At 41.3% G+C, this 21,553-nt stretch overlaps 2 protein-coding genes across 2 annotated transcripts in view; one reads left to right on the top strand and one right to left on the bottom strand.

Moving 5' to 3' along the window:
* Positions 1-17,860, top strand: part of LOC149500736 (uncharacterized) — a 187,131-nt gene extending 169,271 nt beyond the window's left edge. The window contains exon 2 of the mRNA XM_089735702.1: positions 17,829-17,860. The gene's annotated coding sequence lies outside the window, so the exon portion shown is untranslated. The remainder of the gene's footprint in view (positions 1-17,828) is intronic.
* The window catches only part of blo (bloated), a 93,222-nt gene that overhangs the window by 1,798 nt on the left and 69,871 nt on the right, over positions 1-21,553 (bottom strand). Inside the window, exons 5-9 of the mRNA XM_089735698.1 lie at positions 21,376-21,506; positions 20,357-20,527; positions 19,411-19,582; positions 1,965-2,114; positions 1,336-1,889 (exon numbers count right to left, since the gene is read on the bottom strand). Of these exons, the coding sequence (XP_089591824.1) occupies positions 1,336-1,889; positions 1,965-2,114; positions 19,411-19,582; positions 20,357-20,527; positions 21,376-21,506 (1,178 nt within the window). The remainder of the gene's footprint in view (positions 1-1,335; positions 1,890-1,964; positions 2,115-19,410; positions 19,583-20,356; positions 20,528-21,375; positions 21,507-21,553) is intronic.

Here is a 21,553-nt window from a genome sequence, read left to right as displayed (position 1 = left end):
TTTTCGGTCAGGTCAATAATTTTAGCCCCGAAAAAGTCATTAATGATAGGAAATTAAAAAATAATAAAAAATGTTTTTCCTTAAAACGCAAAATATGGTTAAAATGATATCCTAATCATTTTTGGATATACATACTAGATCGTTATGCCCCTAGAAAATTTTAAAAATGGTCAGTTGTGGACAAACATTAACTTGATTCTTAATCAATATAATTGAACAATAAACAATTTTAAAGGGCATCTATTTGAATAAACGATAAGTATTCATAAACTTATGTATGTAACAAGATAAAAGTTAGCTGGTTACTTTGCAATATTTTGAGAGGGATCTCACTAAATAGACCAAATCTAAATAATTTATACATAGTAGGGTCTTTATGATAACTTAAACGTTCGAAATATTGTATAAAGTAAAATTATCCACAACTATTTCGTTTCTAGGCACTATTCATGTACTATGTACGGTTTTCTTGAAAATTCAGACAATACGCAATTCGGATCTCTTACATGGTCTACCACGGCTAAGCTCAACCCGGAAGGAGTAAGAGATAGATAATAAATTTTAATCTCGCTCTGTCACATTAACATTGACATAGTAACAACAATATTTGCTTCTGCAATCTGTTCTGCTATGGAATGCGCTTCCTCTCGAGATCAGGACTATTACTAACCGCTGCACGTTCAAGTTAAGGGTTCGGCGAATGCTGTTGGAAAAGTTAGCGGAATCGTCATGAACTTGATGAAGTTATTTGTTAAGGAAATTTATTAATATATTCCTTTTAATACTGTATAAACTATTATATGTATGTATGTATGTGTGTATATATGTATGTATGTATATGTATATGTGATTTTGTATATATGTAGATATACTTTTTTGTATGTATTCGTTACCTAATATAAATTTCATTGCACCTACCACTATTTACTCTGCACTACCTTTGGTTGACTGGTAGAGAATGCCTTAGGCATTAAGTCCGCCAATGTAAATTTTACATGAAGTGTAATAAATAAAAATAAATAAATATCTAGATTTTGCCAACTTTTCATCTCAAATGACTATTAAATTTTCGGTGATGCAGAATATATAGGAAAGTCAATCAACCTAAAATTTCTAACACAGTTGTGAAAATGCTTAGCAAGTTGAAATTTTGTTTTTTAATAATCTAAAGCAAAAAATTGTGCATCGCGATCAGTCCCTGATTATTATAATCCTTGTTATTTTGCCGAAGGTTTGTCATTTAATTTCTAATGTGACAAGCCTATAAAAGTTATTAAAATTAAGAACAGATAGATTACAAGAACTCAAAATCTATAAAAAATCGCCTAAACTCACTTCATGTCCCTGTTCAATTCTTGTTTACTGCTTCTTAAATCAGACGAGCTGCCCCTTTCGTCGGTTCTCCTTCGGGCATCGCTCTTAGCTTTTAGAGTCTTTGAACTACTGTGACTTCTGGATCTGTCATAAGGGATTGGAGGTTTCGTATCGACTTTCCGATTGAACTGACTCTCATTCTCAGAGTTGCTCTGGATTTCGGATATATTTTGAAGGTTCCTTTTGTAGTATTGCTTGGTGCGCGGTGATTCTCTATCCACCTCATCCCGATGGAGGTTGGAGAGTGAGTAGCTCTTGCCGGAGAGCTCGGGGTGGTCTATCTCGTCGATTCCTGTACTTGAATTCGATATTGTCTTCCGGAGTGTCCCGCGAGTTTTTGGTTGCGGATGACTTTTTGTTTTAGTCACGTTTTGCTTGACGTTGGCATCGGAATCCGGGTCCGTGTCGCCGAAGAACCTCAGATTTTTCGCTGGTGAGTTCAGAGGTCTGCTCTGCGATTTCATCCAGGATTTCTTGGGTTCCTCTTGCATTGATAGAGAGCTTTCCTTGTCGACCTAAAAGAAAACAATAATAAACTAAAATTTCCTAACATTAATTCCACTAGTTGCCAACAGATAGAGCTACATTACCTTAGGACTCTTTCCTTTCTTCCTTGTCAATCGATCCAAAGACTTGAACCAAGTTCCGGACGAGGTCGGAGTATTGGGTGTCTGCCGGCGGGGTGGTGAAGGGGTAGGGCTCGGTGTTGCCAGTCGGCGTCTTTCCTTGTATCTTTCCGCCTGAAATTATATAATATATATGTTCATATTGTTGGCTTATTCTAGTATACTATAGACAGAGTCGAATATGCGGCTGACATGAAGGAACGCTTGAATCCCGCACAGGACCAGCAATGATACTAAAGAGTTAATCAAATCGCCAATTATACCATCTCTGAAACCCTCTCTAACCGGTTCGAAGCTAGACGTGTCACAGCACTAGGGAAGCGGCACAGAGCGGCGTCTAGCTTCAGACACAGTTACAGGATATAAAGCCGATGTCTGGAAGCGCATTCAATGACATCTTCGACGAACGATTGCAATTTATTCTCGTTCAAAGTGAACAGTAATTATTTGACACCCCGATGTGAAAATGATGAATTTACACACGCGCACGTACAGAGTACATCTCGTGGGGTCGACGACATTAGTTTCGTGTAAATAAATCATAAATCATAGATCTGGGGTTCCGCTGCGAATTAGTAAAGGTAATGTTAGGATGTTGATCTTCGCTTCGTTCGTGTATCGTTGGCCTGAATGAGCTGAAGGTTTACATTTATTCTAGAATTTCCTCGTGACGCAGAAGCGTTGCTGCATGTTTCCCACCCGCCTCAAAGGAGTAAGATCAAAAATCAGTAACTTCACTGAACTCAGCCTTCATTTTTTAATCCGCCATTTTAATATTCCGGTGCTCGATTACGCGATAAAAAAATTAAATAAAAAGTATTGCCACATCAAAAATTGACTGGCGGTTTTAAATGAAGACTTTTTTGTGTTGTTCAAATTAAATTTTTCTGTGAGAATGACTTTTTAACTCACGCATACAAATAAGTAATATACAAATCAACCTTTAGTTTCATGTTTTTGATTCATCGTTTATGTATCGTTTTCATTTGCATTAGTCAGCTTGGTATGCCATGGACATGACAACGTGAATCCGCCTCCCGCATCGAGACTTAGATCGAACGTTATTCCTTCACGGTGGAAGTCAATCGTGAACATTTGTTGAGTACGTATTTCATTAGAAAAATTGGTACCCGCCAGCGGGATTCGAACACCGCTAGGTGCATCGCTAGATACGAATGCACCGGACGTCTTATCCTTTAGGCCACGACGACTTCGACTTGTAGTAGATTAGACTCAGCCGACTGCAGACAAGCTGACAGATCGTTTGTAGTCTCCTAACGCTCGTGCTAGTTTTTTTTTTTTTCTCGTACCTAAGCTAAGAGCCTTGAGACCTATTTCAGCGTAACCTTAACTAGTAGGTGAGGTCATGGGGCTCAAACCTGACGACGTTGCTAATACGAACCCTAGCAAGAGCCGTGCTTCGCAGAATCTACCACCGGATCGGGAACGCGACCCACTGAGAAGATCCGGCGAGAAACTCAGTGGGCTGTGTCTGAGGGTTAATTTACTTGTCGAGCCCTTCGTCCCAAGCGACGGGTTCGACGAGAACGATGACCGGAGCGCTAGAGATGAACAGCATTCAATATCGAATCAATCGTGACAGAAATAATAAATTCCTACAGATTTAATATAGTACATCATTATCTCCTAGCTTCTACTAAGTGGGTCGGCGTTGGATCAATGCTACTACTGGAGTCAGGTCACCCAGTTTAAAAGAGTGACCCTGTTACTTAAGACAATGTATGTTAGGAATGGGGTCTAACACTAGGCGGCGGAGGTCATGCGGGTCGGATGTCGTAAATATGCACATACATACAATATGAAATTTTAAAAGTTGAAATAGTAGTTTTAAATAATAGTTTAAAACTACTATTTCAACTTTGATTTAATTAATGAATTATCAATATATAATATATATAATATATAATCATAATTCTGATTTAATCTCGGGTTTGTTAGTACATAGTTTCGTTGTACAATATACAGACTTACCGAATGCCTGTATTGTTTACAGTTGAAGTAGTTAATGAACGCAATAACATTTGAAAATTGATTCTTGAAATCGAACCGATGGCCGTCCAAATAAAATGAAAAGACGCGCGTTTCTTTGTCGTTATGGAAGTCCCGTAAATGGTTTTTGAATTTAATGTACGTATACGAGTCGGCAAAAGTTCGTCGGTAAAACGCCGTCATGTCGGTATTGTTGTGGCCAAAGTTAAGAGGGCAATGGGTTAATGCTCCGCGCTCTGATACGCTACAAATACCTGTGCTCGACGTGTGACATAGTTGTGAGAGCGAAAAATTATTTTAGGTCACACAAAACCATTTGTTTACTACATACGATTGAACTTAACGCCAGGTGATCTGTGAAAACGTTCATTTGTCTATACAGTAAGTAAATAAAAGGAATTAATTCCACGACGACGATTTTTTTTTTTTCCTACCTATCCTGTTAGCCTTGAGAGGCTATTTCAGCTTCGTTCTAACGTAGGTGAGCTCACGGGGCTCAATCGGAGAGTTGCTAATACTGACCCAAACAAGAGCAGTGCTTCGCAGAATCTACCACCGGATCGGAAACGCAACCCACTGAGAAGATCCGGCGAGAAACTCAGTGGGCTGTGTCTATGGGTTAGTTCGCTCGTCGAGCCCTTCGTCGCAAGCGACGGGTTCGACGAGGACGGTGACCGGGACGACGTAATAATGACGTCAGTTTGTATCGGTAGGGGTTGCGTCGCAAGAACTGGTGGTACAGGGTGGCTCTTTTTTTATTGTCATTGTAGGCAGACAATAGCCACCTGAGTAGGCATATAGCTCACCTGATGGTGATTGGTTACCATTGCCCATGGACTTTAGCAATGCCAGGGGTAGAGCCAAGCCGCTGCCCACCGTTAAGTAGGTACTTTCCACAAGCCTCATTTGAAGAAGGACCTTCTTGCTTGCTTGGACCGCAAAACTTTCATACACTCCGGTTCGGAAGTAGGAATGCCCTTCGTAATGTCTGTTCAGACAAGCTCATTTTGTATTAAGCACTCACCGCATCGACTTCGCAAGTTGACTGACACAACCCACCAGCCGTGCTAACCTTCAGTGAGCTTAGTGCGAGTTTTTTAACGTTCTCGATAGCGTAAAAGTTAACTCAAATTTGTACGGAGTTGGAACGTTTGTCTGCGTTTGCCGCTAGGGGCGCTGTTCTAACTGCATACAAAGAGTTAACTTTTACGCTATAAAGAACGTTAAAAACTCGCACTATGCACATAGAAAGGTTTGCGTGACTGCCTCGCGGTTATAAATAAGGATGCTAATACTCGTCTGTGTGGACTCACAATTCGGACTACGAGCGTAGGCATAGAAAGTTTAAAAAAGTGCAGTATTCATACTACCAGTCTATGTTATTCCTTCATCGCTCAAGTCAAGTGATACTTGGACATCAACGACGGTTAATCGCATAGTTCGTATGAGTACATGGGCCGCATTACACATTTGGCGTTTAAAACAATTTTTTTCATAGATATCGAGGTTTCCCCTTTTTGCGTTCAAAAATAGTTCCATTAATCTTTGTTTTATAATCTAGCATTAATATTATGTGACCTTAAAGTGCATTCGGTAAGGAGCAATATGTGTATGCTAATGCTTAGTTATAAATCGATATGAAATTTCTTTACATTTCGTAACAGTAGCAGCTAGAGGAGGGCAGATGCAAAGTACGTCTTCGGATAATGGCCGGAAACACTACTTTGATTTGAGATAAATCGATCCTCCGATTGCGCTTAATATTTGTATAATCTAACATATTCAATAACGACATACGGCCCAGTGCACACGAGAGAGAGAGGGCATGACATCATCATTGTCAAACTTCGGTGACATTGAACCCGGCGGATATTGAACCTCAGTCTTCAAGTTTTTGCGATCGCCGAAACGGTTTTTGAAAAGGATGTGTGATAAGTTGTTGGACAAACACACGCATAGTTTTGACGATATAAGAAACATTTTTGGTCTGAAACTTTAGAATGATAGTTTTTGTTCTATCGTAACGTTTTACCACAAATCCAGTGATATTTTTTACCAGTAATGTTAACAGCCCGAAAAAGTTAACCTCAAGACAGAAGCATTAAACATATAGTCTTCAAGGGTTCAAGTATTTGGAAACTTTTCATTAATATGTCTCCTCAAATTTGATGAATAAATGTGTACACATCTTTCGGTAGTCGAAACCTAAAATGTTATTGTACATTTCAGCACATGTCTGATGCGTAGGACAACAAAACGAAAATAAATAAATAGTGCATCACCAATATGACATGGACGCTTACACAGAAAGAAGAGGCAAAAATTCTCGTGACTGAGCGAAAGGTATTGAGAAAAATACTAGGACCAGTTCAAAAAGAAGACGGTTCTTGGCACGTCCGGAAAAATAAGGACGTGGAGAGGCTTTTTGGTGAGCCAAATATTCTGGGGGTGATGAAGGCACGGAGGCTCGGATGGTTTGGGCATGCAGTACGTATGGAGCAGGATCGGGCTGTGAAACGGGTGTACGCGGGTGTACCGGAGGGACGCCGCCCCGTAGGGAGGCCCAAGTACCGCTGGTCTGACGCTGTGGAAGGTAATATGACAACGAGCCGTGATCCAAAAACCCATAGAAACCACATTGTAATAACCGCAGTGCTCTTTGAAGTATATGATTGAGATCTCCCTTGTACTGGTACACCAGCTAGCCTCTAGCCACTCTTCAAACGTTGCTTCACGGCAGAAATGGAGACTCATAATTGCATTAATTCTCACATTTTTTTCTCACTGTACATCCGACTAGAAGATTGTATCACATATTCACATAACCGATATATGATATGTGTACCATTACATTTTATCTACGTGATCGCGTTAGATAAATACATACTAGGCTGCACTAAAAGTATCGGGAACGGAATATTTCCACTATTCCTGTCATATTAAAATCTTTTTAATTGAAAACTCCTTGGTTTTAAAAATCGAATACCATTTATTTATATAAAAAAAGATTCTCGGTCTTGTCACGAGGTTTTGTCAAACTTGTTTAGTCGTTGAGAAAATGGAATTGACTCGAGAAAATTCAAGAACGATGATTTATTATGACTTTCGAAGTGGTTTAACACAAAAACAGTGTGTTGACCGGATGATTTCTGCATTTGGTGATGAAGCCCCATCCAAAACCACAATTTATCGCTGGTTTGCTGAGTTTCAACGTGGACGTGTCAAGCTCAGTGATGATCCCCGTCAAGGTCATCCAAAAACTGCAGTTACCCAAGAAAGCGTTGATGCTGTGCGTAAGCTGATTGAGGAAGATCGACATGTGACATACCGCGAAATTCAGGCAACTTTAGACATTGGCATGAGTCAAATACAAATAATCTTGCATGAACAATTAGGTGTAAAAAAGTTGTTTTCCCGATGGACACCGCATTCGCTCTGTGAAGAGCAAAAAGCGGCTCGCGTTACTTGGTGCGTCATAACTCTCGAAAGATTCCACGCAGGATCCTCAAATGCTGTATACAACATTGTATCAGGTGACGAATCCTGGATATACGCGTACGAACCCGAAACAAAAAACCAGTCACGAGTTTGGGTGTTCGAAAATGAGTTAAAGCCAACAAAAATTGTTCGTTCACCGAGTGTTGCAAAAAAAATGGTGGCCACGTTTGTCTCCAAAACCGGCCATGTTACGACTATTCCTCTTGAGGAACAAAGAACGGTTAATGCAGAATGGTATGCTAGCATTTGTTTGCCACAGGTCGTTTCTGAACTCCGTAAAGAGAACTGCAACCGCCGCATCATCCTCCATCACGACAATGTGAGTTCTCACACCGCGCACAGAACAAAAGAGTTTTTAGAGCAAGAAAACATTGAATTATTAGACCATCCGCCGTACAGCCCCGACTTAAGCCCTAATGATTTCTATACTTTCCCTAAAATAAAGAATAAATTGCGTGGACAGAGATTTTCATCACCTGAAGAAGCTGTGGACGCCTACAAAACGGCCATTTTGGAGACCCCAACTTCCGAATGGAGTGGTTGCTTCAATGATTGGTTCCATCGTATGGAAAAATGTGTCAAATTTCGCGGAGAATACTTCGAAAAGCAATAAATACATTTTTAAATAGTAATGTTGTGTCACTTCGTTAATTCCCGAAATTTTCAGTGCCGCCCTCGTACTATATAGTACCAAAATCGTCAACAACACTGCATTTGGTAATGAAAACCGCAGCATCGTGAAAGGCAAAGATTTGCTCCAGTATCCTCTCCGTTTACTGGTGGTAGGACCCCTTGTGAGTCCGCGCGGGTGGGTACCACCACCCTGCCTATTTCTGCCGTGAAGCAGTAATGCGTTTCGACTTGAATGGCGGGGCAGCCGTTGTAACTATACTGAGACCTTAGAACTGATATCTCAAGGTGGGTGGCGCATTTACGTCGTAGATGTCTATGGGCTCCGGTAACCACTTAATACTAGGTGGGCTGTGAGATCGTCCACCCAACCATGCAATAAATAAAAACGTTTTCAAGCTAGACCAGCGAAAACATCAGAAGATACCGAAAAACATTACAATTAGCGTTCTTGTAAACTTTTTAATACAATTTCATGTGAATCACAGCTAGAAGGTTAATACGGTCACCATATGGTGAATAACCTTCTTCATACCCTATACGTGTAAGCAGTCCTATATATAGGAACTTTTACTTCGTCACTCAATGACACACGAAACTTTGGGTCGAAAAAGGCTTCAATGGAATTACGTAAGAGCAGTGACATGGTCGAAAATGTGTCATTAAAAAAGTGGTTCAGGTCAGTAGTGACAAAGGTCATCCACAAGTGTGCTACTAAATAATGGACGCTTCCTATAAGCCACTCTGGCCATCTATGACCCCGTTCAAGTATTAGTTGGAGACCAAACAGCTTAGTTTCAACGTCTACTTGTGCCGCAGCGGAAATATGATAGGGCAGAGCTTAAAGACTAAAACAGCTGTTGATCTTTAGTCGTCTTGGGTTGTAATATAATGTCTTTGCAAACACAAAAGTACACAAAGAAAGTTTTTATTTAAGACGAACACAAATATAAAGAAAGAAGGAGAAAGTAACAAGAAACAGATAGTCCAAGCAACACAAGCAGTACACGAAACAAAAAGCAAAAATTATAAAAGGCGTAGAACAGAAAAGATAATACGGGATGCGCGCTCGCAAGTCAGATTTCGACTGGTGGCGGTGGATCGGTAAAAATGCGACGACAGGTTCGTCTATGCACCGATGTACTAGCGAAATATTATCGCCGCCGCTATACTGCAGTTATCGCCCGACTTTGCTTGTGAATTTTATTTTGTTTAGTGTAAATAATGTTTTGTATGATTGTGTGATAAATGAATGTGTTGAAATAAAATAAAGTATGTATGTGTTGTTGTGTAGTGTAATTATAATAAAATATTATAAAATAAATAAATACATGTGAGTCACCCACATCACTCCCCTCCGGAGACCGTGCCTACGGGCGATAATAATCAGGAAAGTGTACTCTCCTGCCTGATTGTGTTGTTCTTACTGGGAGGTGTTGGTGTGGTGGAGTGGGTGGTGTATCTGGTGTATCTGGTGCAGTGGGTGGTGTATCTGGTGGAGATGTGTGACTTAAGGTCGTGCCGGTGTCATTGCATAGTATATATGCCGGCTTAAGGCGATCTATACTTACCGTCACAGCTTTGTTTTTGACAAAAATAGAAAAATATTTATCGCCTCTTTTAAGTACTTCGTGTGGTCCTGTATAGGTAGGTTGAAGTGAGCCACGTAACAAGTCTTCTCGGAGGAATACATGACTACAAGTGGCGAGGTCTTTAAAAACGAATGTTTTTTGTGTCGAATGGTGTTGAGGAGGGACTGGGCGTATCTTCTCTGCAAAGGACCTCATACGAGCTAAGAAGTCGGTAACATCGGTAGTGTGGTGTGTGATATTATGGCCGAAGAATTCACCAGGTAGGCGAAGAGGTTCACCGTATACCAGCTCTGCCGATGACGTTTGGAGGTCTTCCTTGAAAGCAGTCCTTATACCAAGAAGGACGAGTGGCAAGGTCTCAGTCCAGTTTGCGTCTGCGTGGCAAGTTATCGCAGCTTTCAGCTGCCGGTGAAAACGTTCAACCAAACCGTTGCACTGTGGATGATATGCTGTTGTTCTACGGTGATCAAAGCCGATGGACTTGGACAACCGTTGAAATAGATCCGACTCGAATTGTCTGCCGCGGTCGGTGACAACCTCGACAGGACAACCGTATCGGGACACCCAACAAGAAATGAATGCTGTGGCCACTGTTTTGGCGGTGATGTCGGTTAGAGGTACAGCTTCTGCCCATCGCGTAAAGCGATCGACGGCTGTAAGGCAGTACCGATAATCACCTGCTGGCGGTAGGGGTCCGATCAAGTCTAGGTGGACATGTTTGAATCGTGCTGAAGGTAGGTCATGCCTGCCCACAGGGGCGGTGACGTGTCTTGTGACCTTCGAGCGCTGGCAATTTAAACATGCCTTAGACCATTCACGGCAATTTTTCCGCATTAGTGGCCAAACGAATCGTTGTGCAACGAGTTTGGCTGAAGCGTTGGGACCGGGGTGGCTGAGTGAATGAAGGCACTGAAATACCTTCTGACGCATCTCTCGTGGGACGAACGGCCTGGGCATCTGCGTACTGACGTCGCAGTACAAAACAGCTTGACTTCCAGGGACGCTCATCTTAGTCAGGCGTAAAGATGTTCCACCCGATAAATGTTCTGCCAGCTCCGGATCTGTGGTTTGTAGCTTGGCCATTTCTTCCAAGTCCACAGGCATCTGCAGTTCACAGATGCGAGACAAGGTGTCAGCGACAAGGTTGTCTTTGCCCGAAACAAACCTTATGTCCGTGGTGAACTGGGAGATGAAGTCCAGATGTCTGTACTGACGCGGCGAACAGTTATGCTTCGGCTGATGAAATGCGTAACATAAAGGTTTGTGGTCAGTATACACAGTAAAGTTTGTTGCTTCAAGCATATGCCGGAAGTATTTTATGCTCTCATATATGGCGAGAAGCTCTCGGTCGTACGGCGAGTATTTTGACTGCGAAGGGCTCAATTTTCGAGAGAAAAATGCTAACGGCTGCCAATCTCCACCTTTAAGCTGCTGGAGTACTCCACCTATTGCAGAGTCCGAAGCGTCTGTCACGAGACTCAACTTTGCTTGAGTATCGGGATGGGCTAGGAGAGCTGCATTGCATAGGCTGGTTTTGCAGTCTTGGAAGGCTTGCAATGACTTTCCCTCAATAGCCACGGGTTGCGCACCTTTAACGGAACCAACTAGCAATGCGTTGAGAGGCGCTTGTATCTGGGCAGCGTTGGGTAGGAATCGCCGATAAAAATTTATCATGCCCAAAAATCGCCGGAGTTCTCTGACGGTTTTTGGGACAGGAAAATTTGCGATTGCCTCGACCTTGCTTACCAGAGGCTTGGTACCCTTCTCGGAGATTTGGTAACCCAAAAACGTGACTTCTGGGACGCCGAAGACACATTTGGTAGTATTAACCAAAACGCCATACTCTTTCATGCGTGTGAAGAGTTGGTGCAGGTGGTCTTCGTGCTCCTGGGCTGATTTGCTAAAAATTAAAAAATCATCGATGTAAGGAAATGTAAAATCCAGTCCACGCGTCATCTCGTCAGCGAATCTTTGAAAAGTTTGCGCCGCATTGCGCAGTCCGAATGTCATATACGGAAATTCGAACAATCCAAAAGGTGTTGTGATCGCTGTCTTTAAAATGTCGTCCTTAGCTACTGGTATCTGATTATAAGCTTTTTGTAAATCGACAACAGAGAAAATTGTGCATCCGGACAAACAATGTGAAAAGTCATGTATATGACGAATAGGATATTTGTCGGGTATGGTTCGTGCATTTAATGATCTGTAGTCACCACATGGACGCCAGCCGTCGTCTTTTTTTTTTGACACCAGATGAAGTGGTGATGCCCATGGGCTGCAGGAAGGGCGTGCCGTGCCGTTACGTAGCATGGCATCGAATTCCTGTTTGGCGATTCTCAGTTTATCTGGGGCGAGACGACGGGGCGGCAGCGATACAGGTGGACCTGGTGTGGTGATGATGTGGTGTGTCGTGTGATGTCTGACGATACCCGGAGTACCAGCGGGGCGAGTTATTTCCGGATATTGTGCTAGAATATTGTGATACCTACCACTACCACCAGTTGGAATTTTTACACTTGTGACAAGACAATTATTTTTATATATAGATGTTACAAACTTAAGATTGGTTAAAGTATCAATTAGTTGTTGGTTGCTGATGTCAACAATAAGGTTGTAATGAGAAAGAAAATCAACACCAATAATAGCCATTGTGACATCAGCAACAACAAAGCGCCATGGAAAGTCACGACGTAAACCTAAATTAAGATTAAGTTCGATATATCCATAAGTATCTATCACTGAACCATTCGCGGCACTGAGTTGAAAAGAAGTTTTATAACGACGCTCTCGAAGTGCGGACACTGGGTAGACACAAATATCACTACCGGTATCAATAAGAAATTGATTTTTTGTTTTACTGCCCGTGATGAAGAGGCGACCCGTGGTGTTGCGGCAGTCTTGTGTCGCCATCAGCGACTGTCCGGACTGTTGACTGTTTTCCGACGCCTTGTAGTCGCACGGCTGGATACATCTTACGGCTTTGGTACCATATTTGAAGTGATACCAACATATGGGGTGCTGTCTGTAGTTAGACTGTGACCGGCGGCGAGATGAAGATCTGCTGCGCTGTTGCTTTGTCGATCTCCGTTGTCCTCTGCTTGGGTGATGGTTGACTTGCGCGGTTAGTGCGCTCACTTGCTTTGTCAGCTCTGCTACTTGTCGTGTCAACTCGTCGATATGCGTAGACGTGGTAGCGCTTGCTACCTGCGGTACCGGGGTCGCGATGTCATTGACCCGGTCGGCAAGTTCCGCCAGTGCGTCGAGAGGCAACGATGGCTGCGAAGCGATGATTGGCTGCAATCCAGTGGGTAGACGGCTTGTCCAAATGGTTTTAACGAAGTCCTCGGGTATTCCGGGACCAGCGAGATCTTGCAGGTGCCGTAGGAATTGCGAAGGCTTGCGGCTTCCGAGCTGTTCGTGCATGAGCAACTGCTTCACCTTATTCTCCCGCGACACTGATAGTCTCTTGATGAGCTCATCTTTGAGTCGATTGTAGTCAGGTGGGCCGGTAAGAATGTCTTCAACTTCGGCTGCATACTGCCTGTCTAAGGTACTCAAGATGTGGTAAAATTTGGTCGCATCATCGGTTATACGCATTACTGCAAATTGTCCTTCGACTTGAGCGAACCATATAGCAGGTTTTTCAGGCCAAAAAGGTGGGATACGTAAATGTGAGGGTGGCGACGAAAAAGTTGTTAAGTCTGTCGCTGCGACCGGAGACGCCATTTTACCGTGTCGCCGTGGCCGCGTGTTAACTTGCGATTTAACTGTATCACTTCCACTCGAACTGGACATCTCTTGAATGTGTTCTCCGGGGTCACCAGTTTAGTCGTCTTGGGTTGTAATATAATGTCTTTGCAAACACAAAAGTACACAAAGAAAGTTTTTATTTAAGACGAACACAAATATAAAGAAAGAAGGAGAAAGTAACAAGAAACAGATAGTCCAAGCAACACAAGCAGTACACGAAACAAAAAGCAAAAATTATAAAAGGCGTAGAACAGAAAAGATAATACGGGATGCGCGCTCGCAAGTCAGATTTCGACTGGTGGCGGTGGATCGGTAAAAATGCGACGACAGGTTCGTCTATGCACCGATGTACTAGCGAAATATTATCGCCGCCGCTATACTGCAGTTATCGCCCGACTTTGCTTGTGAATTTTATTTTGTTTAGTGTAAATAATGTTTTGTATGATTGTGTGATAAATGAATGTGTTGAAATAAAATAAAGTATGTATGTGTTGTTGTGTAGTGTAATTATAATAAAATATTATAAAATAAATAAATACATGTGAGTCACCCACAGATCTTAAGGTTGACAAAGTCTCTAGATAAAGATATGAGTTTGGCACTACTTGATAAAGATATGAGTTTGGCACTACTTGATAAAGAGATGAGTTTGGCAAGGACTACCCGCAGGATCGCGTCTACAGTTTTATTAGTTTTATATACAGCAGAATCAGTCAACGTGTAACAAACTTTAGCAAATTTTACAGAGACTTCAATTGAAATTTTAAGCAATTTTACAATTTCTTACGGTCTGATAATAAAAACGAATTAAGTGAAATTCAAGCACATTTTCTAGTGCCGCAGATATGCCGTATAAAGAAGTTGATTTCCGAGCAAAATATTCAACGAACGTTCTTTTGAAACTGTCAATTTTGCTCCTGTGACGTGTGAAAGAATTACAAAACTCAGAGAGCACCGAAGTCTCTCTGTCGACCCGGAGGACTTTTTGTGTGATCAACATCGTTATCGTGAACATGAAATGTGTGTCAAACTTCAATCTTCAACCAGCCTATTGTTGTCGGAAACAGATGTAAAGTGTAGCCAAGCAGACGAGATGTAAATAAAGAGTGGACGGCAGGCGGCGGTGGGTGCAACCGTGTGAGTGTTGTAACACATGTGACATTTGCATGTATGTACGTAATGTCAATAGGAAAGTGTCACGGATACGTCCGAAATTGTGACAGAATAGGATTTTCGGGTCATACATTAAGTGTTTGGATTCTGTTACAAAAACAAAAGACTTGAATATTTTTGCTGAAAATATCAACTGAATCTTAGTCTCTCTGCGCTGTTTTTTGTTATTCTATCAGACTCTTCTATTAATAAGCCCGCACGGGAGGCTACGAAGTAGTAATGATTTTGATGGACAAAGCAGCCGTTATACAATATAATTAAGTCTTTGATCTCATGTCGGTGGGTGACGGTGTCACTTGTCTATGGTTTCCGGTAACCATTTCATCTGAGTGAATCGCGAGTTCGTTCACCCATCACTGCAAAAGATACATGTTTATATCAAGTATTACTGCAATTTTTGTTTTTATCGAACTTTTCAATGAAAACAAAACTCATAAAGAATTTACGGACTCTGACTGTCTCATGGACACATTATGGACTCTTAGCCTATAAACGAGTTTTCGACTGCTTGCTTTATCTATCGACGGCCTCGTGTAATGGAATCAACTCTGTGCTAGCCTCTACATATCCCTATAAATCTTAACGAAATGGCCGCGCGACTAAGCCAGCCCTTACTGAGTGGCGGCCTCAACTCGGACCGGTCGATCAAGAGTTAAGCACATGAATTTGTCAAAGCTAATGTGGATAGTTGATGTGACGTACCAAAGCTGGTAGCCTTGAGAGGCTATTCCAGCGTAACCCTAATTAGTAGGTGAGCTCACGGGGCTCAAACCTGATGACGTTGCTAACACGAACCTTAGCCCCACTGAGAAGATCCGGCAAGAAACTCAGTGGGCTGTGTCTGAGAGTTAATTTACTCGTCGAGCCCTTCGTCGCAAGCGACGGGTTCGACGAGAACGGTGACCGGTGCTTGAAGTACCTAGAAGCACCGTCAGTGGATCGGGAGGATCCGAGATGACGTGTTTTGGGCGACGTCGAGTGCTTTCCATTCTTTCCGCAGGATCGGGAATGTAGTTACCGGCGGCCACAATGAGAGGGTTCTCGTGTCGTGCCGCTTTATCGAAGTGGCGTTCGCCACTGATATATCACACTACTAGGCAATACCTGGTAGTGTGAACTACCAACAATACAAACAGTTTTTGTCGCGGCGACATTATCTCTTGAAGCAATCTTTTGTAGGTCTCGAATGCTGGCACTGACATTATATGGACAAGAACGATGGGAGAAAATGATTTGAACGGAATTCAGTTAACCCCACTTATAGACCAGCCCCAGAGAGTTCTCCACTTCAGAAACAAGTTTTAATCGCTTCTCCCGTACCACGCTTCAAGAGAAACTCTTATGGTCGATATAGCACGCGTCCACCGTGCTATCATTCGCATAGCAATGCATACCATCAATAGATAGCATGTCATTGATGTGCATTATGAAAAGCGTAGGGGAGAGCATCGAACCTTGTGAAACGCCAGCGCTGATGGTCATGGTATCGGAGTAGCAGCCATCGACGATGACTGTGGTGCTCCGATTGTTACCATGCTATGTGACCTGTGATTATGTACAACGATGATCACTCCCCGTTAGATGGGCAGTATGCACTTCTGTCTACTAAGCACATCCGTTTAATACATATTTCGCTACCACCAGAATATACCCCGTCTCGAACCCTTGATTCCATGGTACCGCTATGGAATTGCGATACTTCCTGCACGTTTATTACGACACGAAGTTTATTTGTATATAAACGAATTGATTGGGAGCACCCGGTATGGTAACTTTCACTTTTGTGTGGCCCTAGTAATTAATAAGCTGTAGCGTTTCCTGTTGCGCTTTTTCAGGGGCCTTATTCACATACCATAAATGTTTTTTTCTTTCTACTAATTACGAAAGTTGAGATAAAGGGTCGGAAACCTTCGAAACCTTCTTAGAATTTCTGTTCATTTCATGAAACTCAGAGCTGTTTTGAAAATAAAAACACTCTAAATCCGAGAATTCACGCTACATCTTTTAACTTGAACTGTTTATTTACTGATAGCGACTCCTGATGCAATAGTTTTACGCTATTTTAATTGATATTTCATTGTTCATTAAGCGTTGTTTAATAATTAATATTTGCTAATTGCAAATACGGACACGTTTCGATATTTTTTTAAAGTCTACGAGCAAGCATCAAGAAACTCCCAAACTAAACTATTATTCATAATCATACGTAATTGATGTCTAAGAGACAGCCGGCTTTGGTGACCCACTGAGTTTCTCGCCGGATCTTCTCAGTGGGTCGCGTTTCCGATCCGGTGGTAGATTCTGCGAAGCACGGCTCTTGCCAGGGTCAGTGTTAGCAACACTCCGGTAAGAGCCCCGTGAGCTCACCTACACACATTAGGGTGAAGCTGAAATAGCCTCTCAAGGCTATCAGCATAGGTAGGGAAAAAATTTTTTGGCGGTATTAGGTAGGTAGAGTAAGGGCCGGTATTAGGTAGATAAAGTAAAAGATAGGGCGTACATTAAATCCTCATGTGTAGCCCACACCTGCCTATTTCTCTCGTGAACCATTCACGAGTGTAAAGAACACTGAGTCGTTAATTAAATATTTCAGACTTTGATTTCATCTCTAAGGCAGGCGGCGGCTTGACCCCCAACCCCCCTTTACTAGAGGGGGTTGGGGGTCATTCATCTTATCCGAAACAAAACGAATAATAAGTATTTTTTCTCAAGTAAACAAAAAAAAGTTCAGTCTAAAAACCCACTATCTCGGTTTGGCGAGACAAGCGCCACACCGCTGCGCCATTAGTGCGTTATGTAAAACATATTAGTTGCCGAAACAATGCGGAACATCTCCGCGCTCGGAATGCAGTGGAACAATGGCTTCGTAACAGACGAATAGCAAAGGTCGTGCGTTCGACACCCAACTACTGTAACTCGAATTTAACTCGCTGATTTGTCGCTGAGCCGGTCGTTCTAAATGGGGAGGAGTATATTATGTATGTATGTATGTCGGTGGATACGATGATAGCGTTACCTTAATATCGTATGCATTGTATGTACTATGTTTCGTTTTATTGTTTAAGTAGTAATTTCATTTGTAATTATACAGATTTTGACGAAGCATGTTGCTGATAACTTTATTTCTGTAATCTGACGAAGCATGTTCAGTTGCGGACATGTACTTTTAGGTTAGGAATATTGTGTTCTTTTTTTTTATAATAATTATACAGATGTGTGTCTGGTGCATCTACAGTTTCCTATTCCAGTTGTATGCTCAGTGACGCTCAAGGTTCGCAGTCTACCGGTAATGTTGCATTGATAATCGTCCGGGTAGGATAAGTTCGATGTCAAAGTGGAAAAAAACCTAAAACTTTATCCAAAGACTATACTTTATATGTTCAGAGAAATTAAATGAGCTGTTTGTAATTTAACATTAAAAATGTGCAGTCATACTATTTTAGGCAAGCAAGTTACTACCGGAATCCAACAACTTAACTTTACAACGCAAGCGGGAAGTCTTACTAACATAACGGTTATCGGACGTTTCATCACATTGATATCACTTTCGAGTTCCAATGGTTAGGGTGAACGTTACGTTCAGTACTGAACTTTGGTGTTATACCGACCATCGCGGTCCATGACTGATACCTTTACTTCGGTCGCCGACAAAATGTATTCACATATGACATACTTGCTTAGTGGCAAATTGTGTTTTAATGCTTTCCCACTGGAGTTGAGCCATTGTGAGAATAGATAGATTCGTATAGGGGTGGTTCTGTGGCTTGCTAATCAGCATTGTTTCCCTTGTTATATAATCCATTAACGCGGTTCCTTAATTAAATGTGTTATCTTAAACGCATGTAGATACTAATTATTATTGTTCACATGTTTTGTATTCGATCATTTTTTTCTTTCATTTGACCAACTTATTGCATTATTGTAGTAATTCTACATTAATAAACAGTAAATGGTGGATTTTACTAATGCTAGGGTGTATTGTTTTATTGTATTAACAGATGAACGACCTCGAGGTTCATCTAGTGTTAAGTGGTCACTGGAACCATAGACATGGAAATATTAATACCACCGCTCATCTTGAAACATCAAGTGTCTTAATTGAATGCATAATGACCTTCCCGACTCTTCAGTCCTGTGATAGCGTATAGATCGGCAGTTTTTCTGCCCAATTCATGTAATTGAATAAGCTAGGCTGTCGGCGTGGCCCTTCTAAAAAGATTATCTGTATTCAAGGATTAATAAAGTAAAGAAGATATATGGCGGGTCATCGAGATGTACAAAAACATTCAAAAAACGTCTGCAGGACAAATGGAGGACGGAGACAATGAACTTAAAAATGCACCTGTGTGCGGACACGATAAATAAATAACATGGTTTATCATTTTATACTTTCATTTTTATTGAAGTTTATCAGAACGAAATGATGTATATTGTGTTTGTAGGCAGACACGTGAAAAGATTCATTGCTTACTAACAAATTTTGAGTAGAACATAAATACTAGGTAGACAAAATTAACAAATTTAATATGGTAAATTTTTGTTTGTAGAAAGTTTTTGAATGTCACATTTATTTTAGGGCTAAACAGATTCAAATGCTAACATGTAGGCGCAACGTCACTCGCTGTTTCGTTTAGATTCTTAAAGTATGGTTTAAAACAGAGTTTTGAAATATGGTTAAAAAATTAATGTTTGTTGCTCTAGGTTCGGCATTACATAAAATCAGTTACGATCTCATCCGAATGAAAATAAAGACTTACCAAAGCAGGTGAATCCAGCGGTCGATTGGTTTTAGATCTCGACTTTCTGAACTCGCTGTCGCCATCCGAAGGTCTAGAGTGCTGGTCACTGTCTCGGTCTGAGGAATTGTAACGCCTGCTTTCTTCTTTACGACCCTTATATCTTCTCTCTTCTTTTAGTGTGTTCTCGTATCTAAAGAATAAACTGTTAATTGTAATAATTCAAATTGTTTCAAGGAATCGCATGAAGAGACGATATTAAAATGATCAGGATGCAAACACTTTAAGCTGGTGGTAGGACCTCTTGTGAGTCCGCACGGCTAGGCACCACCGCCCCGCCTATTTCTGCCGTGAAGCAGTAATGCTTTTCGGTTTGAAGGGTGGGGCAGCCGTTATAACTATACTTGAGATCTTAGAACTCATATCTCAAGGTGGGTCGCGGCATTTACGTTGTAGTTGTCTATGGGCTCCAGTAACCACTTAACACCAGGTGGGCTGTGAGCTCGTCCACCCATCTAAGCAATAAAAAAAACTTTGTTAATTTTTTATTTATCTGTCCATACACCAACACAATTATAATGTGTTTTTTTGCAGTCTGTAGACCGCAGTCCGGGTTAACATATCATAGACATGTTTTATTTCATATTAACGACGGTGTCTGATTAACTTCAAGAAGAAGTTCTGAATCGCTGTTTTTTTTTTAAATCTTATGACACTCGATCACAACTTATAGCAATAAGTTATTTTCGTATAGCAACAACTTATAGCAATAAGTTGTGACCGAGTTTCAAAATTAGCAAATTTTATTAAAACTGTTTCTAATGACTCCACATTTTTATAAAGCACCAAGTTACCTGAACTTAAGAACGTAATGGACAAGGTACTGATACTCCTGGCATTACCGTTGTCTACGGGCGACGGTGAGCACTCCAAAAACTCAAGGCTGTGGAGAAAGTAATTAACATACCTTTTGTCATAATCGGTTTCTCTGTATTTCCTTTCCACGTCACTGTCCCTAGGCTCGATACTTCTGTATCTGTGTAGGTCTTCCCGGGAACCCCTGTATCTCTTTTCGTCGGCTTGACATTCATAGTCTATCTTCTTAACGACTATGTCGCTTGGTTCAGGATCTGTATATCTAAAATGAAGTTTTAAAACAATCAGGGCTGGATAAATGTTATTTGTCGTGCTTTGACTCTGTACCACGATAGTCGTTTTAATAGCCGTAATGGGCAGACAAGCTTAAAGCTCATCTAGTATTGTTGTCTATAAAGGAACAGAGTAGCTAGTAAATAGCAAGACACAATAGGTTGTAGTTTCCCTGACTGATTCGCGGCCTTGATGTTTGTGATATGAGATTGTACCACCATCCTAGAAGTCGTTCATGGCTACGTGTTTAGAAAAAATATGTATCGTTTAAGCAGCTTAGTAGAGATTATATCGAATTCATTATGTGTCCTCGTAAATGCATAGCGTTGGCTGCCTTTTTTTTCTTATTATTAAGACCTAGTTGAAAAGACAAGAAAATTATTTTTTATGTGTGTAAAAAATAGAACAAGTTTGGTCCGAAGACTGCAATTTTCATAAAGTACCAGGTTATCAGAACTCTGCAGGAAGTTTGATGTTATCGCATCGTTCTGCGAATAGTTTTGACTACTTCGTTGATTATGTTTTCCTGGTAGCTGTCCTATGAATTCCAAATTTAAAACATGATTTTTTATATATTCAAAATTTGGCGAAGAGCATCATCATAATTTACATGCTCAAACGTGAAAAGAAAGCCACAGCACTGATGGTCCTTATAAGAAGCATCGGAATAAACTCAGCCGTGTCTCTCTTATTACTTACATATTATGGTCCCCGCAAACAAAGACACATACATGCATATCCATAATTTTAAAAATAAAATATTGTTAGAGAAATTGTCATTTCTCAGGAAGTACCCAAAGTAAGTTTGAAAAAAGTTGCCCAAACGATGGAAAATACCTTCTATATTCGGAGTCGTCTTTGGCAAGATGTTCAGGGCTCTTGAGCACCCGCGTGCGAGTCTTCTGCTGGACAGGTTCCTTCTCTTTCTTGCTCTTCTTCGAAGAGTCGCGAGAGAATAGTTGTTTCATCTGTTAGCAAAACGAAAACAACAACAGTTTTGATTAAATATGAAAAC

Source organism: Bombyx mandarina, chromosome 20, assembly GCF_030267445.1.
Source record: "Bombyx mandarina strain Sakado chromosome 20, ASM3026744v2".
Classification (NCBI taxonomy): domain Eukaryota; kingdom Metazoa; phylum Arthropoda; class Insecta; order Lepidoptera; family Bombycidae; genus Bombyx; species Bombyx mandarina.
Note: the sequence above shows the minus strand (reverse complement) of the source record. Positions and strands in the feature narration are given on the sequence as shown.